Genomic DNA, 27,856 nt, shown 5'->3' with positions numbered 1-27,856 from the left:
CAATCTAAAAGCACCACGGTAAAAACAAAGAATTCACAGTAAAATAAAGAGGTGAGAAACAATTAATTTACCATTTATGTTTTCTTGTCCAAACTTTTAATTATCACAAAAATTTAAAAAAAATATATATATTAGAAGTCAAATTCCAACTGTATCCATGTGTATACTAAAGAACATGCGGCAATAAATTCATATAATATTTAAATAAAGCATTGAGATCAAAGAAAAAGCATATAATATAAATTAAATTAAATTAAAATGAAATAATATATTGTATTAAATTGATCAATCATTTTCAAAAGCCTTTGTTAGTTGGAATCAATGACAAATTTATTAGTTGTTTTTGTAAACTAATGATCTGTCTTTTGGCTTCCATAGTCTTGGGAAGTTGTTGTAAAAATAAATACATTTTTATAAATTTTTGCTAAATAATATGCAATAAAATGTTTTTATTTTATATAATATTACATTTTCAAATAATAATAATAGTTCAATCCTTAATCATTCCATTATTTTAGTAAAATAAAAATAATATATATGCTTTTTAATTGAAAAAAATAATAATATTTATGATATAAAATTAATATATATATATATATATATATATATATATATATATATATATATATATCGCGTGACGATATTTTCATCAATATTTCTATAATGGACATTCGGATAAATTAAAATTTCTATTATATATGGTAAATTCTTTTCGATGAAACATAATAATAATAAATAAAAAAAATAAAAAAACTTGGGTTTGATACAAACAAGTGTAGACATTAAAAAAGCGACATAAACCAACCAACTTTTTGAGAATTTCTGACAAAAATTTGAAACCTAACATATAAGATTTCTAATTTGCTACATGGGTTTAGGCTCGATTAACATGATCAACTTTTTTGCGCGATTTAAAAACAACACCATAATTAAAAGAAAACGAAGATGAATTACAGAATGATATTGTCCAAATTTATTATAAACTGAAGATTAGGGTTTGAATTTGCAAATTAAAACAATAAAAAAGACTCGAAATACGCTTGGTCAGATATCTTGTTTATTGTGTGGTGTGGTTTTTTTAATACAACTTATGACGAGTATGATGCTTTTGTTACGTTCATAACCATGTCATGATATGATGAAAGAATACTAGACATAATTTTAGATAATGAATGTAGGTTAGGCATGAGAGCGATAATGTTTATAAAAGAAATAGTTGTATTGATTGCATCATGAATTAGATTACGCGTCTTCCTAATTGATATGACCTCATGCATATGTATGATCATGAGATTTGTATAAACTTGAAGATATGACTACGAGGAGAGTGATGATATGGTCGTGTATGATGATATGATAAAAAATGAAATGTTAATAAAAGATAGGTCTCAACATCTAACATATTTGCATGTGTTTGTATTATCCGACCCCAATAGTGAAGTTATGATATGAACCTTTGAGATATTTGATCAACAAGATAATCCGAACTTTACTCTCATTTGGAGTGATTTCTTATCTCTTATCATTAGAGCTAAGTGTTCTTATCTTTTTCTTTTAGCCAATGACTAAGTTTATTTGTAATTCTACGTAGTTTAGATTCCATGATTAGAATCATTCAAGTTGGACATGATCGATCTAGCTTGTAGAGTGATTCGAATCTCAAACAAGTGTTATTGCGTTGAAATAATTGATCAATAAGATAATTCAAATCTTACTTCCTTTATAATGATTCCTTGTCATTTGGTACAAGAGTTTTTTCTTGGGTTGATTCCTTATCATTTGATATCAGCTTTCTTTGGGTTAATTTCTTATCGAGTATTTTATAATACTAAAGTTTTTCAAAATATATTAATTTTTAAGTAAAAGTGAGGTACGTAAGGCAGTTGACCGTGTTATGTCGGGGAGCATATGTTAGGTTTTTCATGTTTGGTACGTTTTGTGTTGTTATGATTAGAATATGCTTGGAAAAGTAAATGTAGAAATCAATTGGTAGACCAAATAAGGTTAGACTCTAACAAACAAACAAACAAACACATTGATATATTTAATGTCGAGATGTTTTATGTTTTTTTTTTTTTTTTTTTTTTTTTTTGGCTACTTTTTCATTTGCACACATCAATTAGTCAACCATGCAAAACACAATAATAAAGAAAAATGAGAAGACAAAAAAAAAAAAACATTTGTTTAGTCTAACGTAACTTTTCTTTTTCGTCATCAATGAAGGTTATGAAAACGACCCAAAATGAATCCTTCGTTACGCTACTAAAATAAAAGATTTGACCCCATGTAAACGTGAGAGGAAACATCTTATTATCAGATATTTTTACATTGGTACTTACCATCCCCAAATTTTTATGAGTCAATAAACTCGATTTGTTCAAAATTGAACGTTAAGCATCATGTTAAACTTATGGGACGTGGTAGTTCAAGCATTTAAAAAGTTAGTTAAGAGAAGAATTGTTCGTGTTTTTATTTTTTTAAATAGCCATAAACTGTGTTCTATTCAAAAAGTCAAAAAAGCAGTGTCTTGTGAGTGTATCTTTCTACTTCAGTTATTTATTTCGATATACTTCAATCAAGAGTCAAAACCAACATTCTACTCGAGCAAAAATTGCTCTACTTCTTTGAGTGAATCTTCCCACCCCACTTAGAGTAGCCCCACCAAAATTTTGTTCATATTGGTTATTTAGGTGACGAAGCAACTTATGGAGTAGACTCGTATAGTCTGGGCTACCACTTATAACCGGATTTCTTTTGTAAGAGACCAAGCCTACCGCTAACAGATATTGTCTACTTTAGCTCATTAAGTATCGTCGTCAACCTCACGATTTTCAAAATGCGTCTACTAGAGAGAAGTTTCCACACCCTTATAAAACATATTACGTATCGTCATCAACCTCACAATTTTTAAAACGGGTCTATTAGAAAAAGGTTTCAACACCTTTATAAGAAAACAGTATGGCGTGTAACCTTCTCAGAGGTTGCTATTCAATTCAAGACCATGCATAACCCTAGTTATTCACCTGAAATTGAACCCCATTTTTCCCAATTTTTTCTTAACAAGATTCATTTGGGTTGAGGAGTCCACCTTTGTCTGTGTCAAGCTTCGCAATTGTCAAATATCTTTGTGTGGTTAATGAAATTTGTTACTGTCGTTTGGTTGAAAAATGTTATTGAGTTGATTGTGTTTTTTGGGTCTAGTTTAGTGTATTAAATGACTATGATTTTTGTTGTCTAATTATTTTATGCCCGTCTCTCTCCCCATATTGAAACATACAACCACCATGCCACACTCAAGGATTAATGTTAAAACATCGGTTATTTCTCGATGTACATGAATGAATGAATGCTGCTACACATAAGTTCCCTCTATTGGATGAAAGTCCCACATCGGCTAATTTAGGGAATGATTATGGGTTTATAATCGAAGAGTACTATCTCTATTGATATGAGGTCTTTTGGGGAAACCTAAAGCAAAACCATGAGAGCTTATACTCAAAGTGGATAATATCATACCATTGTGGAGAGTCGTGTTCATCTAACATGGTATCAGAGTCATGCCTTAAAACTTAGTCATATCAATAGAGTCTTTAAATGTTGAATAAAAGTATTGTAAGCCTCGAAGACATAGTAAAAAATGACTAAGACTCCCAAAGAGAAGGAGTCGAGCCACGATTAAGGAGTGTAAACCTGAAATTAACGCGCTTTCAACTTTTCGAACTCGTCGAGACAAACAGGCATAAAAATCAACTTGCGATCATTCTCCAATAAAATGACTTTAAAAACAACTAGTTTTAGGAAAGCTTATTATGTTTATTAGACGTCTAGTGAGATATTATTTAAACGTAGAGAGGCTAGATAACAGGGACTTCGGGCCCATGTAGGATTAAGGAAATTGAGACTTTCGGTAAAAATATTTCAAGATCGTAAAGCTACACGAACACAAATGCAAGAGGTAAGTAAAAAATTTGAATTTCAATTATTGGATGAATGGTTGGTTATGCTCAAATATTTCATTCAATCATTTCCATTACTTACCATCCCTCTCTTTCTCGGATGCTTATTAACGTAAGTTGGGGTTGATAAATCTCGTTATACTTTCATTTATTATCCATAATAATGTCAAGTTGCACCAGTGGTCTAGTGGTAGAATAGTACCCTGCCACGGTACAGACCCGGGTTCGATTCCCGGCTGGTGCATTTCCTTTTTTAATGTTTTGTCTATATTTCAATCAAATATTCAATGCGTCAAAAAATACGAGAACGACAATAAATTACCATTCCCAATATTTTAATCTTTGGTAAAATAAATTATTTATTAATTTATTCCTAAAAACTTAAAAGGGAATGCACCAGCCGGGAATCGAACCCGGGTCTGTACCGTGGCAGGGTACTATTCTACCACTAGACCACTGGTGCTCTTGTTATTAAGATTTCCTTTTTCTAAATTTCATCTTCTATCAACCGTCTTTCTTGGCAGGTTGTTAACATCATCTTTAGCAACTCCACCAACGATGTTAAGACCCAAAACTAAACTTGATTTTCATACAAAAGGTTTAGAGTATTTAAAATCAAAATATATCTAATGGAATGCTTTCATAATTTATTTTGTTTATTATTTTGTTTATTATTGATGCATCTTGCTAGTTTGATAACATGTTTTCGTCAAGTTTGATAACATGTTTTCGTCAAGGACTTAGTGTTCTAATGATAGTATTGTAGTCGTAGCAGAAACGGAAGTAAGATCTATCCTACTCATACGCTTACAAACATAAATAAACAAAAAGTCACTTTTAGAGTAAGCAATCACTAAGAAAGTGTTGGTATCTAGTTCTCATTAGTTCTAATGATAATGTTGAACTATGTTAGAGTTGAATTTGAAAATTTTTAAGTTGGATTGGATTACTATTAGCATTCCATAAAAATCACTCAACCCATTAAAATAATCTACCTAGGATTCGCATTGGATCTGTCCTTCCCTCTTATCCAAATCCCGCCGCCGATCTCAATGTCGATTCCTCCCCTCAAAATCATCGCCGGCGCCGACTCTTTCGGCTGCTCCCTCAAAGACATCCTCCTCTCCCACCTCCGCTCCCTCAACATCCCCGTCGAAGACCTTGGCGTTTCCTCCTATTACTCCATCGCTGCCGAGGTTGGCCGCCGCGTCTCCGCCGCCGCCACCACACCCAATTCTCAATCCCCCGAAATCCGCGGCCTCCTCGCCTGCGGCACCGGTGTCGGCGTCTCCATCTTCGCCAACAAATTCCCCGCCGTCACCGCCGCCACCTGCCTAACCAAAGACGATGCCCTCAACTCCCGCTCAATCAACAACTCCAACGTCCTCTCCCTCTCCGGCATCGCCACTTCCCCTGACTCCGCCGTCGAAATCCTCAACACCTGGCTCCAAACCCCCTTCAAAGCCCCTTGCCCTGCCTCTCAATTCAACCCCTGGCCGACCGAAATTCAGTCCTTTTTGGACAATTCCCTCACCGAGATTCCCAAAATCGGGGCCGTTGGGGCCGTTACAGACACTTGCTCCATCTGCTGCCTAGTGAAGAACAGAGAGCTGAACCCGTTCGAGATGATCCCGGGCGGTTCGATGAAGATTCTGAGGGAGACGCCGACGTCGGCCGTGGTTCGGTTCGAGGCGGGAAGCGTGGAGCCGGCGCACCACCACACATTTGGGCATGATCTGGTGGTGATGAAAGGGAAGAAGAGCGTTTGGAATTTGAGTAAAAAGGAGAGATTTGATTTGGGTGTTGGCGATTATCTGTTTACTCCAGCTGGAGATGTTCATAGGGTTAAATACTATGAGGATACAGAGTTTTTCATCAAGTGGGATGGCCATTGGGACATGTTCTTTGATGAGGATCTTGAGGCTGCTAAGAACGCCATTGATGAGGAGCTGGAGAAGGTCTCTTCTTTGTGTAACTGATGTTTGTTCGTCTTTGTAAGATTAAAACGTGTGCCTTTTTGAGTTTGAATTTGGTAACTTGTTCTTGTTTATGGAAGATGGTTTCGATTGGCTTGAGATCATTTGTATATGTTCCAATGTAATCTTAAAATAAAATATGTATTTTGGTAACCTTCATTTATATCATCCAACCTTGCTCAACTAACTTGGGACCTTACTTGATAATATGTTTGAAATCAATCGAACACATAGATTTAATATCGATCAAGTTGGGTACTCGTATTTGGAGTTAATCTAGACATGGGTATTGTGGTTCGAGCATTGATATGTGGTTGGAGCTTACATTGTCACTAGAAAATGGTGGTAATGTCACATTTGAAGGTGCGTTGCTATTGTCACACTTGTTGTCATTGAAAGGGCGTTTTGTTAGATGATGCATTGTCCTCCTCAATCGAATCATGATACTTATCTATCTTGACCATCGTGGCTACTCGTTTCCTAATATAGATATCTCATACCATATAAAAAAACCATAAACGATAGTAAGAGTGAGTAACTTGTACTTTAGCATCGACAGTAAGTTTTTTCACAAAAATTACTTGGAAACCATCCCATTAGCATCGAGGAACGAAGAGAATACGAGAGACAAGATCAGCCATGTCATTTAAAGATATGAGAGAAAGAGAGGGAGAGTGGTATGAGTGGCATTACAAGGGAATCAGCTGACCTAGCCTTATAATTTTACTATGGTGGTGATATTACATTATACACGTTTGTTTAGTGGCTAAGAATGAATTTAGATGAGGCTAAACTAGACTTAGTTCATCACTTAATTTGGCAGTTTCAGAATCAAAGGCATCAATCTTCTCTCTTAGCATCATCAATTCCTCACCAGCTTCACATATATATGAAGAAGCTTGCCTCCCTGACAGAGTTGCTCCTTCCATGCTATCTATGTAATCCTACACATACATATACACAACAAAGTATGGTTTTTCTTCACATAACTTGGCTTGATGGAGTTCGAACTTGATGAACAAATGTAGAAAGACATACCTGTTTTGTGTATGATCCGGCGAGGAAGAAGTTTTTAATGGGTGTCTTCTGATCTGGTCGAAATGGATCCTTGCCGGGTGCCTCTCTGTATAGAGACTGTCCGATCTTCACAACTGATGACCATGTAACTTCTAGACCTTGTGCGGATGGGAATAAAGCCAAGACCTTATGTAAAACGAGCGAATCATGTATGGTGTTAAGTCGATATCTATAGCATGTGTAGACTAGGAGAAACTACAAAAAAGAAAAAAAAAAAAAAAAAATGTAGCGTTTTTGTAACAGCTCAATCCCACAACTAGCAGATATTGTCCTCTTTGGATTTTTCCTTTCGAGCTTCCCCTCAATGTTTTAGAACGGGTCTACTATGGAGAAGGTCTAGCCTTACTTCGACCAGTGCCTCACATCGTCCGGTGACTGCCTCTGATACCATTTGTAACAGCCCAAGCCTAAGTCCACCACTAGTAGATATTGTCCTCTTTGTTGGGCTTTCCCTTATGGATGACTCTGATACCTTTTGTAATAGCTCAAGCCCACTATTGGCAAATATTGACCTCTTTGGACTTTCTTTTTTGGGCTTCCCCTCAAGGTTTTTAAAACGTGCCTACTATGAAGAGGGTCTAGCCCTACTTCGAGTAGTACCTCATACCGTCCGGTGACTAGCTCTGATATCATTTGTAACAACCCAAGCATACCGCTAGCAAATATTGTTCTCTTTAGACTTCCCTTCCAAGCTTCCCCTCAAGGTTTTAAAACGCGTCTACTATAGAGAGGGTCTAGCCCTACTCCAACCAGTGCCTCACACCGTCCAATGACTAGCTCTAATACCATTTGTCACAGCCCAAGCCCACCGCTAACATATATTGTCCTCTTTGGATTTTTCCTTTCGAACTTCCCCTCAAAATTGTTAAAACGCGTCTACTAGGGAGAGGTTTCCACACCTTTATAAAGAATGTTTCATTCCCCTCTCCAACCAATGTGGGATCTTACAGAGACATGAAATTCAACACGCTATTAAAAATAACTTTGGCTACCTATAAGAGTTCTTTTGGTTGTACTCCCCACTCAAATTCATCATGTTTTTGAAGTAATTTAATAGTGCCTTAGGAAAAAGCCAAAAGAACATGCAATACTCTGTGAGAAAACAATTGAAAACAGGCAAAAGAACTTCCAAAGCACTTCCATAGAAGAGTCTAAATAAAAACCACACCTGTTTTGTCACTCTTGCTATAATCTCATCATTTAGCAATGGCATGTAAGGATCCCCAGGCGTCAGGACACATCTGAAAATTGAAGTGACTTCGAAATCAGAGTATTTCATCATTTTAGTAAACATTCATGTTGATCGTTTTCAATTATCAGAAACGTGTGCATTCGGCAAATTGTTCGTGTTTCTTGTTTATCGATTTTAAGAACATCCCCAAAATTGTATATAAACAAAGGATTAACTTATTAAAAAGTATAATGTTAAAGAGTAAAAGATCTCTTACTGAAGCAATGATCCCTGTCCCTCAATGTAGTAATCCTCTGGAGAGGTTAGCGCTAAATCTGCAAAGCATGAGAAATCTGCATCTGGAGTGTAAAGGAGATTATCCAACCCCACAGCTTGCCTGGACTGCCTACACTCAAAAGTGAAGAAAATCCATGAAAATATAGAACGATAACAACTTTCGGGCCATTTCACAATGATTTTGTAAATAAGAATGTGGAATAGTCCAAGCCCACCGCTAGTAGATCGCTTTCCTTGAACATTTTAAAACGCATCTAGTAGGGAGAAGTTTCCACACCCTTATAAGAAATGTTTTGTTTCTCTCTCCAACCGATATCGCATCTTACAATCCACCCCCTTGAGGGCCCAGTGTCCTCACTGGCACACTACCTGGTATCTAGTTCTGATATCATTTGTAACCGCCCAAGCCTACCGCTAGCAAATATTGTCATTTTTTGGCTTTCCCTTCTGGGCTTCCCCTTAAGATTTTAAAATGCGTCTACTAAGGAGAGGTTTCCACACTCTTATAAGGAATGTTTCGTTCCCATCTCCAACTGATATCGGATCTTACAATCCACCCCCTTGAGAGCCAAGTGTCCTTGCTGGCACACTACCAGGTGTCTGGCTCTGATACCATTTGTAACAGCCCAAGCCCACCGCTAGCAAATATTATCATTTTTTGGCTTTCCCTTTTTCCCCACAAGATTTTAAAATGCATCTACTGGGGAAAGGTTTCCACACTCTTATGAGGAATGTTCCGTTCCCCTCTCCAACCGATATCAGATCTTACAGAATAACTTTCTAGAAATAGAAAACAAGAATATTGTCAAATAGCTTATTGAGAACCACCTCGAACGTTCTAGATCTTGCATCTCTGTAACCCATCCGTTGTATCTAAGTTGGACGGTGACAACAGGAACTCCGATCAGCTCGTAAATATTATCAAAGAACTCCCATTCCCTCCATTGAGATGGGATCAATCTTTTGATTCCAGGGACATCACATGCTGTCATCAAATGATATAGTTTACTTTCAAAATAAAAAATAAGAAAAGAGGAAAGAAACATGGTAAAGCACAAACCTGCAACATAAGCATCAGCTTTCACAATTTTCTTATTTGTGGCCTGAGACAAAACAGAGTTCATTAAGCATTAATTATCAGTCCCATTACTTCTGCCTATATTTTGGTCTAACAATCGACATATCCGACCAAAATAATGATCGAGATGAACACTAAAAGTTCTCAAAAGTATGTGACAATGATCGAGATGAATACTATATTCCGAGTTTCGCCCTGTTCGGGATAACACACAGAAAAGATGCAAATGGAAGCATTGGATTTCACCTTAGACATTGCCAGTCCTGATATATAAGTTTCTCCATCTGCAAATTTGTCATAAAGTACCTCCCTACATCCCCACCTTAGATGGAATCTGTTCGAGCAGGGAAACGATGTCCAAATGAATCGGAACGAGAAAACCAGCCACAAGTACTGAATTAGAACATAACTGAAGTCATATATACCTGCCCCCTCTGTCCGTGATATACTTTCGTATGGGACCACTTAAGAAAACGTCTGGAGAACCTTTTAGCATGCGTAATAGAGAAGCCTCAGTCTTAGTAGCGAACAACGAGAAAATAGTGAGCATACAACGGGCACTGATGTTGTCACAATCGATAAAGCCGAGAGCATAAGCAACTGGATCCCACATTCTCTGGATACTCGCACGTGTGCCACCTTTAGACATGAACCACTCGGAAAAGCTTATCTGTATGATTGAAACAGCGAGCATTTAGAATCATAGAGTTTTAACTAAGTTTTAGTTTATATCATCACTAACCACGAGTATCGAATAAAGATATCAATCAGGCCAATATAGTCATGAAAGACGATAGGAAAACAACGTTTCCCCCTAAAACATGAACATGGTACTTTTTTTTATATATAGCAGGAAAGAAGAGAGCATTCTCACACTATCCAAATTTCGAATATCCTTCATTGCAGCATCTGGATCAACAAGAGCCTTGACGACTGGACTTAAGGCAAGCGCCACAGCATTTCTTGCTTTATCGTACGTCTGAATAATATGATTCGGAAAAAATGTCAGAAAAATATCATCGATGCTAGAATAATGAGATCATCTATTTTGTTATTGAAGAAATTATAAATAACAGAAAGATAATTAGACTTTGTCCTTTCTCATCACTTTCGTATCGACTCCTAGTTAAAAAAGAGCAGAAGAAACGATCGAAACAACATCGAAGCATGCATAATATTAAAAAAATCATACTCAAAATAATAAAAAAAAACATTAAAATGATGTTTAAGGTTAGTGGCAACGGAATTCATTACCTTAAGCTGATTCGTGGCCAAGAAAGCTCGAATTCCATGTATGGGAGCTCCAACAGGAAAGCGGAAATCAAGTTCTGAGGATGTAGAAGTTTATTAGATTTTCATTTCATATTCCCAAGAAAGCAAGAACCATTCATGAAATGAAGAAAATTTTGTTGAGAATAAGACTTGAACTCTACCTCCAATTTCGCCTCCCTTGTTTACAAAAGTATGAGTATGATCCTTCACAAGTAGGTTCTTCTCTGCGCCAACCTAAACTCGAACATATTATTAGATAATATGTACAACTAGTCTTGACGTATGACATAAAATGAGATTATCGGTAAGAAAAGCGCATCTCATATCATTGGCAACAAGTTGGAGAACATGTTGTGTAACAGCCCAAGCCCACCGCTAGCAGATATTGTCCTCTTTAGGCTTCCCTCAAGGTTTTAAAACACGTATGCTAGAGAGAGGTTTCCACACCCTTATAAGGAATGTTTTGTTCCCCTCTCCAACCGATGTGGGATCTCACAACCCACCCCCCTATGGGGCTCAGCATCCTCGCGCCCGATGACTAGCTCTGATATCATTTGTAACAGCCCACGCCCACCGCTAGCAAATATTGTCCTCTTTAGGCTTCCCTCAAGGTTTTAAAACACGTTTGCTAGAAAGAGGTTTCCACATCCTTATAAGGAATGCTTTGTTCCCCTCTCCAACCGATGTAGGATCTCACAATCCACCCCCCTATGGAGCTTAACATCCTCGCGCCCGATGACTAGCTCTGATACCATTTGTAACAGCCCAAGCCCACGGCTAGTAGATATCATCCTCTTTAGGCTTCCCCTTAATGTTTTAAAACGTGTCTGCTAGGGAGAAGTTTCCACACCCTTATAAGGAATGCTTCGTTTCCCTCTTCAACGATGTGGAATCTCACATGTTGCTATACATATTCTAGAAACAGCCATTGGTACTAAATCAGCATTCTTAATTTCAAGTTCTACATCGAAAAGAACATTTAAAACAACTCAACCATTTATTCTTGACCATCATCCATCACGGTCACAAAGAACATTTAAAGATAAATACTATACCCAAGCTTGACATACACAATAGTTTCTAGTAAACGCCAACGTTTAAGAGAGAAACGAAATCATAAATATTCAAATGTCATACTGTTAATCAATAAAGCAAACTGTCTTCACCTTTTTCATTAAACGAAAAAGATTGTTGTAACATCCAAAGAATACATGTAGCCCCATTTCAATATGATTTCCACGTTTATCCACAAATGAACCGACCTTCCCACCGATGAAGGTTCTTGATTCATATATATCAACCTGGAATCACAAAAGACGCACTTGATACTGATATTGTTGAATTGCATAATCATTTGAAAATGCTTAAATTAACAGGTAAACATCTATGCCCAAATGGGTGCGTTTGGTATGACTTTTAGAAGGATAAGCCTAAAAATACTCTTCAAAATTCTCCAACTATGTAAAGATACCAGAAAGTAACACTTAAAAGTGCCATGATTCTTCCAAAAGTACTTATAGAAGAAGTGTTCTTATTTCAAAGCATTTTTTTTTTTGCCAAAAATCATCCTAAACTCACCCTTGCAATGAAGCAATAGCTACTATTATTAATACAAGGTGTTGAAGCAGACAGTGAAGGGGTAGATGATAAACTGAACCTCATGGCCTTGATCCAAAAGCTCAACAGCCGTCGACATCCCTGCAAGCCCAGCTCCAATAATAGCAACTTTCAATTTGGGTCCTCGATAACGTTCAGGTTCAGGGGGAAACAACCCTTTGGGAGCTGTAAATTCAAGATGAGCCATCAAGATTTTATAACATAGACAACCCTAATCCCAACTGCGCAAAATTTTCAGATTCCAAAACAGAGGTATTGCAATTCACCATTTGGTAGCACATAAATCAAACATGGAAAAGCACAATTCGCAGTACAGGAAAACCCAATTACCATTAACACTCATATCTGAAACATCTGTATCCAAGGAGGATCGAACCAAGAATCTTCGACCCACCACGGAATTACGAGCAGGAAGTCCAAAACCGCGGTTGTTGCTATGCTTTCTTGTGAAGAACACAGAAGGAAAAAGAACCCCAGAAGCCATAATTGTAAAACGAAGAACAACAAGGGGCGAAAACAGAGCTTCCGGGAGCTCAACTCAGCTCTTGTATGAAATGGGAGCCAGTTTGGATGGATTAATGGGATTAATGGGTGAATTGGGTATGAGAAATTGGTAGAAGAAGGGTATCAGAGAGAGTGAAGATGCGTAGGGAATGAATTTTGTCTTGTAACTGAGGACAGGCAAAGGCAAACAGAGTTAGCTGGTAACGCCAAAAATGGCGATGGGTTTTGGAAATTATGCAATAAAAAAAAAAAAACAGAGAACGTAAGAAAGAGAAAGAGACACGGAGGAAGGGAAGTGCTTCTTGTAACGATAATGCGCCACCAAGCTGGAGGAACTGGCGGAGATGAGCCACGAAATCCAGTCTGCTCTTAAAATAAAATTCTACTCTTTTATACTAAACATTTTTTTTCCTTTAATAATTCACCTACCTAACCTTAATTTATTAACTTAGACAATTTCTTTAGTCTGCATCTTCACATGTATATTTCACCGTGCCCCTCTCTCTAAGATCGTTGCACCTTTCGTGCGGGTCAGAACTTACCCAAAAAAAAATTTCGCTACCTTAGGACCGTTATAGTTTCGGCCGCCATTCACCAGGGCTCAGTCGCCGGCTCCCTTGTCATCAAGTCACTAAGTTCCTTAACCTTCTAACACTGGGCAGGCGTCAGCTCCCATACATGGCCTTACGATTTTGTGGAATTTTAAAATTTACGAGCTATGAAGACTCACATTGAACCACTTATGATTTTTAAAAATAAAAAAATTAGCCCAAAAGTCTCGAACAATCGTGGACTAACTTCGACTTTCTAATCTATTAAACTTCGATAACAACTATTTAGAGGACAATTTTGGTTAATTTAGTGGAAGATCATAGGTTAATTTAGTGGAAAGTCTTTTGGGAAGCTCAAAGTAAAACGATGAGAGCTTATACTCAAAGTGGACAATCTCATACCATTTTAGGAATATACTAAGCTATTTTATTGTTTTTATTTAATGTTACAATAGCTAAATTATAATTTTTAGGAGAATTAAATTGATTTGGATTGAATTAATTAAAGTAGTTGGAGATCTAATTTGGGTAAATTAAACTGAAATTAGTAAAATTAAGATAAATTTGATTGAGTTAACTGAAATAATAAAGTGGATTTTAATTTAGTTGGATGACTGATTATTTATAGAAAAAAAAGTGTGATGTATACACAAAGACCGAGTCTTGTTGAGTTGGTTTAATTGACAGAGCCAACGCCGGCAGCCGCTCATCGCCGAGAAGGAACCCCATAATGTTCTTCCACATTGTGTTGGAGAGGAACACGCAGCTGCATCCACGGCACTTCGGGCGTGGGCTCCGCGACAGCCTCGTAACCAAGCTCATGAAAGAGGTGGAGGGCACTTGCAGGTTTCTTCTTCTAACTCTTTGTTTGTTTTTTTGTTCAATTTTTACGTAGAATTTGGCGGTTTCATATTAGATTTGGCAACAGCGGACGGCATGGTTTTGTAGTAGCGATTACGGGCATCGAGAAAGTGGGGAAAGGGTTGATTCGTGATGGCACGGGCTTTGTGACCTTTCCCGTTAAGTATCAATGTGTTGTGTTTCGACCTTTCAAGGGCGAAATCTTGGAAGCTTTTGTTTCTATGGTAAACAAGGTGAGTATACGGTACTTATGAGTTTATAATCAAAAAATACTATTTCCTTTGGTGTGAGGCAAAGCAGAGCTACGAGAACTTCTGTTTAAAGTAGACAATATCATACCATTGTGGAGAGTCGTATTCGTCTAATACTTATGAGTATGAATATGACTGCAGATGGGTTTCTTTGCTGAAGCTGGACCCATTCAGATTTTTGTTTCTAATCATGTAAGGATGTTTCTTCAAATCACCAAATATCTTGGTTTTTTCTTAGTAATTTCATGAAATCTATGAATTCAATCTTAATATGTGTGCTTGTGGTGGTTAGAGAGAGTTTCTTGTAACTATTGAACTTTTTTTCACGTTGTCCAAATGTTGTGTAATGTGTATTAGTTGGAACTACGATCTTGTCTTGTAAATGGGTCACGATCGCTAGCTATCCAAACTTTAATATTTTATGAGTCACCGGAGACAACCTCGTTAGAATAGTTGACTTTTCCATGTAATAAGGGTGAGACAAAAGAGGGAAATGAAAAGGAATTTTATGTCCCGAGTCAGGTAGTGCTTATATTGCCATAGATTTTGTCTTTCAAGTTGGGTTGTCATCGTTATCCTTATAAATGGTTCTTGTTGGAGAGACATAGCTTATCTCAATTGAGAGTCCATATCTCAATTGAGAGTCCAGCCACACTACAACATTAGGTAGGATCGAAGAAAAGGAGTAACTGTCTTGAAAAAGGCAAAGTAAAAACATGCTACTGAAGATATTGATCATAGTGAAGTGTTTGGAGTGTTTGAGCGAGCTAATAATACCTTTTCTTACTTAAATTTCTTGTGTCATGTTGAATTAAATATCATTAAGGGTGTATGTTCAATGAACTTATCTCATATCTTATATTTCAGTTAATACCAGATGATATGGAATTTCAGTCTGGAGATATCCCAAACTATACCACTTCAGATGGATCAGTATATTTCTTAAACATCAAAAACTAATGCTCTCTTGTTAATTTAAATTTGCTTATAAATTATTTAAGTTTTCTTATAGGTTAAGATCCAGAAGGACAGCGAAGTTCGATTAAAGATAATCGGGACTCGAGTAGATGCTACTGAAATTGTATGTCAATCACAACCATGCTTTCAAATTTCTTTACATATTCTTTTAAGTTTTTGGTTGAACTATACGGTTTAACGAGCTAAGAGCTTACCGAATCGAGTCGAGCTTATGCTTACTTTGTTGTGTCATTTATTAACACTATTGGGTTGGTTTGCAGTTTTGTGTTGGAACCATCAAAGATGATTTCATGGGTGTCATAAATGATCCTTCGGCGGCTTAGCTGCAATCTTGTTCAACAAATTCCTCCTTGCAATGGGGGTGGTGGTACTATCCTTTAGCTAATTACTTTGTTCGTGTTATTCGGAATTATAATGAGTTTTGACTAAAAGTTCTCGTAAATTTTTGTTGATCATACATAGTGTCAAGTTCACTCTCATTTCAGACGTTTATTTATGTACTCCGTGCTTGAACGTCATAATCTCAATTATGTTCATAGTATATTTTATAACATATATAAATACAACTTATTTGATTCGAGTATAACTAGATCTTGAGTGATATAAAATTGTGTTATTACATAGTTTAATCGACGCAAAGTTGAGAAATGAAGGTAGCACAAAGATTTAAGAATAGAAACTCAGGGCCTTGGATCTTTTGTAGATCAACCACGTACTTTTCCTCAGGCATTTTATATAGCTGTGCAATAACAAAGGAAGAAATTAATATCGAGTTACTATCATGTTTTGATATCATACAAATCAAAATTTTCGGGATAGTGTTCCTTATTTATATACTCGGAGTCTTCCCCTTAATTAACTAATGCGGGACTACTCCAGCATTATATAGAACCATTGAACCGACCCAACTAACAATTAGAGTTGTATGCATTATATGAATAGAAAGCAACGACTGGGATCATGCCATACCAAGGCTAGCCAATGAGTATGAAATTAAGGCGTACCTGGAGTTCGAACTTGACCACATTTTGTAGTATGGTGACATTATTGAGCTCCAAAAGTATTGAATGTTCGTTGAATGCAAAATTAGCAGGCAGTGGTTGGTGATGGGTTGGAGTATCAGTTGTTAGCTTACATTTCATACTGTAATCACCAATCTTCTTCCAACACACATTCAGTTCTTGCAGTACTTTAAGCACTTTTATCATTATATCGCGTGGGTTTGCTTTAGCCTACCAAATACACACCACCAGTTTGTCATCAAATCGAGCCATTGGCTCTGATACCATTTGTAACAACTCAAGCTTACTACTAACATATATTATCCGCTTTGGCCCGTTACGTACTTCGTTCCCCTCTCTAACCGATGTGAGATATCACAGTTTTAGTCATCATTAGATTGTTTGAAGTAATAATCTATTGAATTTCTACCTAAAAACTAATTTTGAAACGCTTATAAAAAGATAAACAAACCTGTAATCCAAGAGCCCACTTCCCATCAGCGGGAATCTGAGGAGTGATGCCCACAACTTCATCGTTCATACGTTCGAAAGAAGGCAGTATGGCAGCAACTGGACGCGTATGGTTTGGTTCCTAAACATAACATTTGTTTGAGGTTGGTGACTATGTCAAAATTTATGAACTCAAAGCTAATGAACTTACCATTGATTCTTGAGCCTCGGCACTAAGATAGCCATCAGAAATAGGGAACCGATCGCCCAGCAGCAAATAGTAGGAGACAGTTCCCTAAAATAAAGTGGAAATAATAACATATTTAGTATAATAGATATTAAGCTTAATCATTTAGTTAAGAAATAACCTCATTTGGAGTTCTATTTTGAATAGATTGAACCAGTGTGTTCCTGTCAAACCCCATCAGAACCACTCTTTGGAGAACATCCTCATCGATCTGCAAAACCAATATGAACATAAAACTAAGCCGACCCGAATTTAAAGTATGAGGACCTCATGCATTTTGTATGTTACATGCATAGAGAGACTTCCTTGTTATGATTAATATGAACACGTATATTACGGTGTCTATGTATGCCATGATATTATGCGGGCTCCTTTCCCTTCATGACTTCAACACTCATTCCAACATGAGTGAGTTCAAAATGAATGATGAGAATCAACCTAAGGACATGAGATCGAGGAACCCGTGATTCTAATTTTCAATGAGTACTGCATACAAAACAAGAAAGAGGTCGTCGGGCTCCTTCCGCACAAGATGACTAGGACGATCTTGACTAAGTACTTATTAGGAATACGGATATCCAAACTTGCCTCTATACGACATAAAAACATGACGGCTCTGATACCATGTAACAATCTCTGGTCAATACACATTCAGTCTACTAACAAATCACCACCACATAACCCCAACATAAATGCTACCACTAATTCAAATTATGTACACAACAAGTTTCATCAACTTTTAACAAGAACAAATGGGTATGCATTTTGAATGCCATGAGCTTTCGAAAGTATATCACTAACCTTTTCAAATTGTTGGATGATAGCCGTTGGTTTCACTGCTAAATAGCGAGGAAGATGAGCTTGAAACCATGGATGCTGACGAATTTGAGGAATGGTTATTCGTCTCAATGGATCAACTACAAGTATCCTTGATATCAAGTTTCTTGCGGCCGGTGATATGAAATTTGGAATCCTATAAATTCCGTTCTAAAGTTCATACAAAATAATATTTAGTTCAAAAGTTGGGAGACTAAAATGAAACAAACTCAAAAGCTTAAGATCCCAGGTCGGTCGGTTGGGGAGGAGAATTAAATACCCTTTATAAGGGTATGGAAACCTCTCTCGAGCAAATGTGTTTTAAAAGAACCTTTGAGGGGAAACCTGATAGGGAAAGACTAAAACAGACAATATCTGCTAGCGGTGGGCTTGGGCTGTTATAAATGGTATCAGAGCCAGACACGGGGCAATGTGCCAGCGAGGAGGCTGAGTCTCGAAAAGGGGTAGACAAGAGGCGGTGTGCCAACAAGGACGCTAGGCACGAATGGGGGTGGATTGGGAGATGCCACATTGATTGGAGAAGGGAACAAGTGTGCCTCGAAGGGGGGGTGGATTGTGGATTCAACATCGGTTGGGGAGGATAACGAAATACCCTTTATAAGGGTGTGGAAACCTCTTCCTAACCTTGATGGGAAGTCCGAAAGGGAAAGTCCAAAGAAGACAATATCTGCTAGCGATAGTTACCTTTATTTTTTGATAAAGAAGGGCGATGTTTTCGCTCTCGAATGGAAGATACCCACATAAAAGTGCATACAATATAACCCCACAGCTCCATACGTCTACTTCAGGGCCAGCATAGAGTTTACCAGAAATAACCTGTGGATTAAAAATTAGGGTGGTTTGAAGACTAGTTTTGGCTAGGTGTTGGTAAGAAGTTGTACCTCAGGAGCAGCATAGTTAGGACTCCCACAGCTTGTTTTCAGGAAATGCCCATCATACATCACATTGCTAAAACCAAAATCTGCTATCTTTACATTCAAATTGGTATCCAAAAGCACATTCTCAGCCTTAAGATCCCTGTGGACTATCATGTTTCTGTGGCAGTACTCAACTCCTGATATTACCTGTCTCAATATCATTTCATATCACTTTTCTTGAATCTTCAATATCAGATGATGAAAGCTTAGTAAGCCTAGTATGATTCTTTCAACTATAATCAATGTTTTTCAAATAGATCATTAACTTTTAAGTTCATGAACGGTATTAGACTTAAAATTGAATTTATGTCTAATTGAACTTTAATGGATCATTTGATAACGTTCATGAGAATATTTGTTAAAACCACTACACCTAAATGATGGTAAAAGTTCTCTATTTATAATTATTTACGGAATCAGATAAATTGCAAAGAAAATGGGAAGAGCAATAAATGGATACAAGATATTTGTCTATAATAAAAGGTCTATGACACCTATGGTAAATAGTAATGGAAGGTTAAATGTCATACAAGATATTTGCCTATAATAAATAGTCAGATATGATACCTATGGTAAACCGTAATTAAAGTCTAAATATCATACAAGATATTTGCCTATAACAAAAGGTCAGATATGATACCTATGGTAAACCGTAATTGAAGTCTAAATATCATACAAGATATTTGCCTATAACAAATAGTCAGATATGATACCTATGGTAAACCGTAATTGAAGTCTAAATATCATACAAGATATTTGCCTATAACAAATAGTCAGATATGATACCTATGGTAAACCGTAATTAAAGTCTAAATATCATACAAGATATTTGTCTGTAATAAAATGTCAAATATGACACCTATGGTAAATCGTAATGAAAGGTTAAATGTCATACAAGATATTTGTCTATAACAAATGGTCAAATATGATACCTATGGTAAACCGTAATTGAAGTCTAACTATCATACAAGATATTTGCGTATAATAAATTGTTAGATATGATACCTATGGTAAACCGTAATCGAGGTCTAAATGTCATACAAGATATTTGCCTATAACAAATGGTCAGATATGATACCTATGGTAAACCGTAATTGAAGTCTAAATATCATATAAGATATTTTCCTATAACAAATTGTTAGATATGATACCTATGGTAAACCGTAATTGAAGTCTAAATATCTATAACAAATGGTCAGATATAATACCTATAGTAAACCGTAATTGAAGTCTAAATATCATACAAGATATTTGCCTATAATAAATGAACAAATATGATACCTATAGTAAACCGTAATGGAAGACTAAATATCCTCAATCATACAAGATAATTGGCTATAGTAAAGAGTCAAATATGATACATTCGTTTCGTGCTTAGTAGTTTCTCAAATTTTGCATTTTTTTAGAAACGAGAAACAAGATGAGTTATGAACATGTTTGGTTCTAACAAAGTGAGAAACAAAAACAAGAAACGGGCAACTAGAACGTTATCAAACGAGTACTCGGTGAGTCAACGAAACGTCCTAAACATGATGGAAGTAGAGGATATATATGATACCTGTTGGAAGAGTCTACGAGCTTCATCTTCCTTCAACCTGTCATTCTCCGCAATATAATAAAAAAGTTCTCCAAACTTGACATACTCCATCACTACACAGGTAGCAGTTGGTGTCTCTATAACCTCATAGAGTTGTACTATGTGAGGATGCATAAACAACTTCATTATTTGTAGCTCTCTTCTTACTGCATTCATTTTAAAATCACAAACCTTTTTCATAACTTTCAACTATGTTGTTGGATGATGGAAGTCCCACATCGACTAATTTAGGGAATGATCATGGGTTTATAAGTGAGGAATGCTAACTCCATTGGCATGAGGCCTTTTGGGGAAGCCCAAAGCAAAGCCATGAGAGCTTATGCTCAAAGTGGACAATATCATACCATTGTGGAGAGTCGTGTTCGTCTAACATGGTATCAGAGCCATGCCCTAAACTTAGTCGTGCCAATAGATTGGTAAATCCTCAAATATCGAACAAAGAACTCCTAAAGAGAAGGAGCCAAGCCCCTCCTTGAAGGCAGTCAAAAATGACTAAGACTCCAAAGGAGTCGAGCCTCGATTAAGGGGAGGCGCACTTTGTTCGAGGGGAGGTGTTGGATGATGGAAGTCCCACATCGACTAATTTAGGGAATGATCATGGGTTTATAAGTGAGGAATGCTAACTCCATTGGCATGAGGCCTTTTGGGGAAGCCCAAAGCAAAGCCATGAGAGCTTATGCTCAAAGTGGACAATATCATACCATTGTGGAGAGTCGTGTTCGTCTAACATATGTCTCTATCTATAATACTTTAAGCTTTCATTTTAACGGGTTTATTTAAGGTAGTTCGAATCCCACCTCGCCCACAACCGCCCAAAAAAGGAACTAGAGCGATTAAATTAAGATGAAGAACTCTTCTATTAGTTAGCTTCTCTTTTAAACATTTTTAGCGGTTTGTATGTGATTGATAATAAATTATCGTGTGTTATGCATACTTGAAGTTGATATGTTTGAAACGTTACATTATGGGATCTTTTGTACATATGTTAATTTGAGATGTGACAGTTTGTATCCACCCTAGCCGATATTGTCCTCTTTGGGTTTTTCCTTTCGGGCTTCCCCTTAAGGCTTTAAACGCGTCTGCTAGGGGAAGGTTTCCACACCCTTATAAATGGTGGTTTGTTCTCCTCCCCAACCAATGTGGGACATCACAATCCACCCCTTCAGGGCCCAGCGTCCTCGCTGGCACTCTTTCCTTCCTCCAATCGATGTGGGACCGCCCCCAAATCCCCCCCCCCCTTTGGGGCCCAGCGTCCTTACTGGCACACCGCCTCGTGTCTACCCCCTTCGGAGAACAGCGAGAAGGCTGGCACATCGTCCGGTGTCTGGCTCTGATACCATTTGTAACGACCCAGATCCACCGCTAGCAGATATTGTCCTCTTTGGGCTTTCCCTTTCGGACTTCCCCTCAAGGCTTTAAAACAGTCAGCTAGGGGAAGGTTTCCACACCCTTATAAATGGTGGTTTGTTCTCCTCCCCAACAATGTGAGACATCACATATTTTTTTTTTAAGGATCTTAGGAACTAAATTTTATGATGTCGGGAAGAGTAAAGTTCGGTCAATGGTCAATGTTTAAGGGGCATTTTGGTCATTTTTAGTTTGTCTCGAGCTAGATGTTTAATTTGAAAATTAAAAGAAGGGAAGAAAATAAAGAAGAAAAAGGAAAAAGAAGTGGCTTAGGGTTTTGGAGGGAAAAAGTTTGAACCTAACATGGATGAATTTGAGGCATTTTTTTTTTGGCTAAATATTGTGAGATTCCACCTCCGTTGTTAGTGGAACTAATCTTTCCTTAGAGATGTGGAAACCTCCTTCTAACAAACATGTTTTAGAATCGTGAGACTGGAGATGATACGTAACAGGCCAAAACAGACAATATTTATTAGACTATACAAACATACTCAAGTTATTGTATAAGTGATTTTCGAGTTTCTAGACATTGTTTTTGTTGAGATCCAAGTGTTTTAGGTACTTGATTGCTCACTTTGTATTTGGAGATGATTTTAAACAAATATTGTGAAAGAAGAGAAAACACTTGGACATTAAGAATTTAATGTGATGTAGTTTGCACCATTTTCGAAGATTCAATGAACAAAGTATTCAGTAATTGTGTTCATGATTGGATAAATATAATTTTAAAAGTGAAAACATAAAAAATCCCAATTAATTCAAAGAAAATTGGTAATGAACAGAACAAACCTTTATCTTCTAAACCCATCTCTGCAATCTTGTTGCGATTGAGGATCTTAATCGCAACTTTATGTCCTGTTAACATATGCTCTGCAACTCGAACTTTTCCGGTTGAACCATCTCCGATGGTTCTTCCAAGCTTGTAATTCCCCAGAAACACATCCCTTCTTCTTCTTCTATCTTCCATTTTAACCCACTTTCGAAAACCCCTTTTTAAAATATTTTAAGTTAGCTAAAACAAACAAGAAATTCGAAAAGAAAAAGATCAAAAGTAAGGGCCTGGAAATGGAACCTCTGAATCTCTGTGTTCTACTGATCTTCTGAGAAGTGGAGGAGGAAGGTGCTTTAATGGCGGAAAGGGTAATTTGGGCAATTTGAAATTGATGAAAAAGAGAAGGCCAATGGGAGGGTAATAACGATGCCTTCTGTCTTCATCGAATAATTTAATGCTGTGTTCTTCACCATTCAACCTTCTCTCTATATGTTTATTTATTTTTAAAAGAAATGACTTTTATTTGATAACAAAAGAATTATTAGAAAATCAATTACTATGGGAAATTAGAAAATGATGTTTTTATTTTTTTATCTAACAAAATTGAATTTTTAATCAAAATTGACTTGACTTTATTAAGTAATTAATTTGAATTTGATTAAGTTTCATCGAGTTATTTAGTTTGAGTTAATTGAAGATGAGATATTTATGTAATTATTTGTAGTATGTGGTATAGCTTTGAAATTCAGTATCGGTTGAAGAGAGAGACGAACATTTGAGTGTAGAAACCTCTCGTGAGATCTCCATCAATTGGAGAATGGAAAACAAAACATTCTTTATAATTGTGTAGAAACCTCTCCAACATACGTGTCTTGAGTAGAAGTCCTTCAAGAAAAATTCCAAAAAAGACAATATTTACTAGCTATGGACTTGGGCGGTTACAAATGGTATCAGAGTCAGACACGGGCAGTGTGCTAGCGCCAGCGATGACGCTGGCCCCAAGATGGTGGATTGTGAGATCCCACATTGGTTAGATAGAGCAATGAAACGTTCTTATATATGGGTGCGAAAACTTCTATCTGACATACGAGTTTTAAAACTTCAACTATTATAGGAACAATTAATTCATTCCACCAAAAATTACTAGTTTAGTTCCTAAACTTACACATTCTAAATTATTTAAAATTTCTTGCTCTCATTCTTGTATTTGAAAATTGAGAAAGCAAAAGCTACAAAGCTGGAGGAGATTAGAATTGTTGTAGCACAGTGAAGTGCAGTTTTTGATACAGAAATTAGCTAGCCTGTTCATGTCGAAAGTCGCGGTAGATGTGCCATTTCTGATATCTCTGAGGCTCTGCTAAAACAGGTCTAAGACGAGGTGAACTTGTGCATTCTGGACAGCAGCATCCTCTCAACTCCTCCACACACTCTTTACAGCATCTGAAACCAAACAAACTCATTCCATTACCCAACCCATTTTTGCTTTGGAATTAAACCAACGAGATAGCAAGTAATGATCAGAGATCAGGAACGAGTGTAGCCAAAACTTGCAAACCAGACTTACAGAAATAGTAGATTGCAGTCGAGATTCGCACAATTTCGGTGCCTTAATTGAGAAACCTTGGAAGTACAGATATAGCATCTGGCAAAAGCATTATTCCCAGAAAATTGAGGGGTTCTGCTCGATTCAACTTCAGGGTTGTAGGCGGATGGAGGCAGTGAGAGTCGTGAGTCGAACACGAACAAATTACCAACCCATTGCTCGATACCTTCATCTTTTAGATAATTAGTGACTCCTCCTTTTAAGGTGTAAAGGTTTTGAAACCCCCTTTCCCTGCAACAATGATTAAAAAAGTAATAATCATGACTTCATCCACACACCAGATCAACATTGTGCCCAAGATGTCTATCATGGTGAATAGGTTGCTGGTAAAGAAGAGGGGAAAGAAAAATAGCACTAAAATTCTATTGTAATATGAATAGAACATGCAATGGTAGTAGCCTTTCAAGAGGGCTATCTCCCTCGGCCACAAGATAACCGACTCCCAAAGTTAAGCTCAATCTCCAACTCCCTAACTCCCTCGATTTATAACCACTCCACCATAACTTCTGTGTTTGATTTGAAGAAGGATGGTACAGATACAAAAATTGGTTTACCTTAGAATTGTCGAATATACATCACAACGGATACCGCCCGTGCAATACATCAATACCTCTGTCTTCTCTTTGTCAGCATTTGCCAAAGGATCAGAAGCAGCATCCTAAATAAGCATAAATAGGGACGTTAGCGAACAGATCACAACTGTTGAAAGCTCCACAAGTTATCTTTATTTCTTTACTTATCCCAATCACAAAGAACAAAGTTATTCGCTCACAACTTAGGGGAAAAAAGTGAGCGTCTTCTACTAAAAGGATGACAAAAGAGGTACCAAACATCAATATATTGAAATTACTACACCAACTGAAATCCAAATACAGCAAAATTTATTCTGAAAATTATTACAAATGAAATTAGTTACGAGGAAGAAATTCATTGGAACGAGAAACCACTTAAAGAAAGACAAAGAGAGCAAGAATTAATATCAAACTCGTGAGAAAATGGTTGTTTTTGTGACAGACTGGGGTACTGTAGGAGTTCGGAGAGATGTTCTAATGATGTGTGATCCTTGGTTAGATTCTATGTCTCTCTTTCTCCCTGAGCTTTATTGACAAAAGCTTGTTGTAATTACTCTCTAGGTCTGATTTTACTGGGTTAGAGCCTCTTTTCGTATTTTCATTCCCTTTTGTGGGCTTTTTTTGTGTTGTATTCTTTCCTTTTTTTCCTCAATGAAAGCTCGGTTATTCATAAAAAAAATTATATCAATGTTCTAATAGAATACTCAAAGTGATTGTTGATGCTAAAGAAGAGTTTTTAAAAGATTTGTGTCCTTGTTATCTGCTATTCTTTTTACCGTTGGTGACCGACTGATTTGACGTCAATTCTACACATGTTCCACAGTTGACATACCTCAGTTTGGGACAAACCAAATGATGTGCACCTAAAGTTGTCCACAGTTGGCCGCTGGGCACCTTGGAAATGACCAATGTCCCACTCATATCCTGAATATATGCAATTAGATAGCAATTATAACAAAATGAAGTAAACACGAGAACCAACAATGCAACTAAAATGCCCAAACACCAAAAGCTAGAGGAATAAATCTCCTTTGTCTTAGTTCCTCAAAGTCATCAAAGAGCTGTTTCAATCTTATTTCCAAGAAAAGAACCAAAAGTAAACGAACTGTCGTAAAAAAATTGCATATTCTAAATTCAATATTGAACAGAACATGTAAAAAATACTAACTTTTAATGGTCCATTTGAGGGAATATTTAAATATACAATCATAAGCATCTTTTATAAGAAAATGAATGAGAAAAGATTATGGAAGAGAAGTACGTACCATTTCTCATATCCAATAAAATATACTTTGTATCCTTATTCCTATTCATTGTTTCCAACCTTTCTCTCCACTCAGATGGAGTTAAAGGCGTTGCTCGCTTTGATGGATCAAGCAAAGGAAGATGTGAAAAGTCGCCTTCCAACTAAGGAAAAAAGAAAAAAAAAAAGCTTACAAGTTAGAGAATGTTCCTCCTCTCTCCCACCAAACCAACAAATTAGAGATACGTCATTCAAATAGTTGTTGCCATGTACTATAGTAATTTTATGCATATGATAAGCTCCTGCAAGTTCTATCCACAACGTATTGAAATCAGACAGTTTTGAGTACTCTAGGAAGAGAATAAATGAAGCTCAACAGAAGAAGAAAAAAAAGTAAACAATAAAATTCATCCTAAAGAAAGTGGTTTGGCTCACTTGTACAAGTGAGGGCTTATAACGCAACTTCAGCTTGGGAAAGGCATGCCCATTTACTGCTGGAGAAACTTGAACTAGGATATCAGAAAATCTGGGATCTTCTCTTAACCAGTTAGCATAAGCAAGAACATCTTTTGATGGCCCACTGTACTGAACCAATAAATATATGATTAGCATGAAAAGAAACCAGCAACAAATAGAAAGTAAATAAGAGATGATTAATGATTCATTAGGCATTTGATCTTGGTGTTTAAGGTTCAAAGACTAAACAAAAACATTTAAAGAGAATTATAGGATAATATGTCACATGTTCATGCATATTAATGTCAACAGGCACCGAAAATCTGGAGAATTCAAAATGGAAAATAGGTACGAAACAAATATCAAACTTGGGAGTTAATGGATCTCATTCAGAACAACAAAAATACATGGAAATAAAGATACCATTCGGAACACATTACCTGCGCGTTAATTCCTTGTTCATTCAGGTAGATTCGGCCATGTATATCCAAATCCTAAACGAAAAAACAGAGAGCACATTATAAATTTCGTTCATCAAGTTACCAAAATCCCAATTTCTAGGTTTGTGAACTGTAACTGTGAATTCAATAGTTTGGACAAAGAAATTACCCTCATAAAGTAGAGATGCTTAGCGACCTCAGCTTCGGGATCTTCAATGGACACAAAATGGTAGAAATTAACGACTAAAAAATCTTCCTCCGAAGTTTCGGGAAGAAGCCGACGATGTTCCTGGTTTGGCCGTGAGTTCGATAGAGAGACCGAAAGAAAGGTGTTAGGTTGAGTTACAGAGGACGAGGCAACAGCAATTTGCCTCGGCTTCCATTTCCTGTGGCGGAGCGGAACTCTAATGGCAGTAATGGAGAAATTGATTGTACAAGAAATGGTTGGTCTGTGGATAAGAGTAATCGTAGCCATGGCTGCCGCATTACCACTGTCCAGTATCGTCAGTGACAATGGCAGCTGCATTGGAAGCTACAAGCCATAGAAATGGTGGTGGTTTCACCTTGCCCCATCCCCAGCTCCTAATATGAAAGTATTGGATTATGACGTGGAAATTATAATGAATTTTCATTTTCTTGGATGGAGGATTAAAAAAATTAAGAGAGTAATAATTTTACAACTATACCCTTATTATTATTAAAAAAAAAAAAAAAAAAAAAAAAAA

At 36.8% G+C, this 27,856-nt stretch overlaps 5 protein-coding genes and 2 non-coding genes across 9 annotated transcripts; 3 read left to right on the top strand and 4 right to left on the bottom strand.

Moving 5' to 3' along the window:
- Nucleotides 1-4,129: 4,129 nt before the first annotated feature.
- Nucleotides 4,130-4,200, top strand: TRNAG-GCC (transfer RNA glycine (anticodon GCC)). The gene has a single exon. It is a non-coding gene; the product is annotated as a tRNA-Gly (tRNA).
- Nucleotides 4,201-4,348: 148 nt separating this feature from the next.
- Nucleotides 4,349-4,419, bottom strand: TRNAG-GCC (transfer RNA glycine (anticodon GCC)). Its single transcript has one exon. It is a non-coding gene; the product is annotated as a tRNA-Gly (tRNA).
- A 563-nt stretch (nucleotides 4,420-4,982) lies between these two features.
- Nucleotides 4,983-6,085, top strand: DRT102 (DNA-damage-repair/toleration protein DRT102). The gene has a single exon (XM_023674194.2). It carries the CDS (start codon nucleotides 5,009-5,011, stop codon nucleotides 5,933-5,935), a length of 927 nt encoding a protein of 308 aa, XP_023529962.2. The 5' UTR covers nucleotides 4,983-5,008; the 3' UTR covers nucleotides 5,936-6,085.
- A 466-nt stretch (nucleotides 6,086-6,551) lies between these two features.
- On the bottom strand, nucleotides 6,552-13,306 carry ZDS (zeta-carotene desaturase). Its single transcript, XM_023674191.2, has 14 exons — nucleotides 12,775-13,306; nucleotides 12,485-12,609; nucleotides 11,994-12,128; nucleotides 10,989-11,061; nucleotides 10,810-10,883; nucleotides 10,430-10,534; nucleotides 9,981-10,225; nucleotides 9,802-9,889; nucleotides 9,538-9,580; nucleotides 9,306-9,462; nucleotides 8,458-8,586; nucleotides 8,178-8,250; nucleotides 6,971-7,135; nucleotides 6,552-6,876 (listed from the first exon to the last, which is right to left on the bottom strand). Exons 1-14 carry the CDS (start codon nucleotides 12,926-12,928, stop codon nucleotides 6,721-6,723), a joined length of 1,722 nt encoding a protein of 573 aa, XP_023529959.2. The 5' UTR covers nucleotides 12,929-13,306; the 3' UTR covers nucleotides 6,552-6,720.
- An 828-nt stretch (nucleotides 13,307-14,134) lies between these two features.
- LOC111792654 (DNA-directed RNA polymerase II subunit RPB7-like) lies at nucleotides 14,135-16,175 on the top strand. Of its 2 annotated transcripts, XM_023674203.2 has the most exons (6): nucleotides 14,135-14,345; nucleotides 14,428-14,593; nucleotides 14,753-14,803; nucleotides 15,479-15,544; nucleotides 15,624-15,692; nucleotides 15,850-16,175. In XM_023674203.2, the coding sequence occupies exons 1-6, from the start codon at nucleotides 14,230-14,232 to the stop codon at nucleotides 15,910-15,912; spliced, it is 531 nt and encodes a 176-aa protein (XP_023529971.1). In that variant the 5' UTR covers nucleotides 14,135-14,229; the 3' UTR covers nucleotides 15,913-16,175. The 2 variants fall into 2 exon arrangements, with proteins under 2 accessions (XP_023529971.1, XP_086979474.1); XM_087123348.1 differs by lacking the exon at nucleotides 15,479-15,544.
- LOC111792648 (SNF1-related protein kinase catalytic subunit alpha KIN10) lies at nucleotides 16,098-23,291 on the bottom strand. 2 transcript variants are annotated; one of them, XM_023674192.2, is made up of 11 exons: nucleotides 23,118-23,291; nucleotides 22,835-23,034; nucleotides 20,600-20,784; nucleotides 19,006-19,188; nucleotides 18,809-18,940; nucleotides 18,089-18,274; nucleotides 17,409-17,498; nucleotides 17,252-17,335; nucleotides 17,063-17,182; nucleotides 16,594-16,821; nucleotides 16,098-16,328 (listed from the first exon to the last, which is right to left on the bottom strand). In XM_023674192.2, the coding sequence occupies exons 2-11, from the start codon at nucleotides 23,010-23,012 to the stop codon at nucleotides 16,215-16,217; spliced, it is 1,500 nt and encodes a 499-aa protein (XP_023529960.2). In that variant the 5' UTR covers nucleotides 23,013-23,034; nucleotides 23,118-23,291; the 3' UTR covers nucleotides 16,098-16,214. The 2 variants fall into 2 exon arrangements, with proteins under 2 accessions (XP_023529960.2, XP_086979473.1); XM_087123347.1 differs by lacking the exon at nucleotides 23,118-23,291 and having other exon boundaries at nucleotides 20,600-20,827; nucleotides 21,367-22,977.
- Nucleotides 23,292-23,992: 701 nt separating this feature from the next.
- Nucleotides 23,993-27,733, bottom strand: LOC111792650 (Rhodanese/Cell cycle control phosphatase superfamily protein). The gene is made up of 8 exons (XM_023674193.2): nucleotides 27,301-27,733; nucleotides 27,132-27,185; nucleotides 26,671-26,820; nucleotides 26,258-26,399; nucleotides 25,825-25,916; nucleotides 24,975-25,078; nucleotides 24,382-24,651; nucleotides 23,993-24,257 (listed from the first exon to the last, which is right to left on the bottom strand). The coding sequence occupies exons 1-8, from the start codon at nucleotides 27,655-27,657 to the stop codon at nucleotides 24,110-24,112; spliced, it is 1,317 nt and encodes a 438-aa protein (XP_023529961.2). The 5' UTR covers nucleotides 27,658-27,733; the 3' UTR covers nucleotides 23,993-24,109.
- Nucleotides 27,734-27,856: the final 123 nt, after the last annotated feature.

This window comes from Cucurbita pepo, chromosome 4 (genome assembly GCF_057944985.1).
Source record: "Cucurbita pepo subsp. pepo isolate OVF chromosome 4, ASM5794498v1, whole genome shotgun sequence".
NCBI classification, from domain to species: domain Eukaryota; kingdom Viridiplantae; phylum Streptophyta; class Magnoliopsida; order Cucurbitales; family Cucurbitaceae; genus Cucurbita; species Cucurbita pepo.
This window is presented reverse-complemented; position numbering and strand designations above follow the sequence as displayed.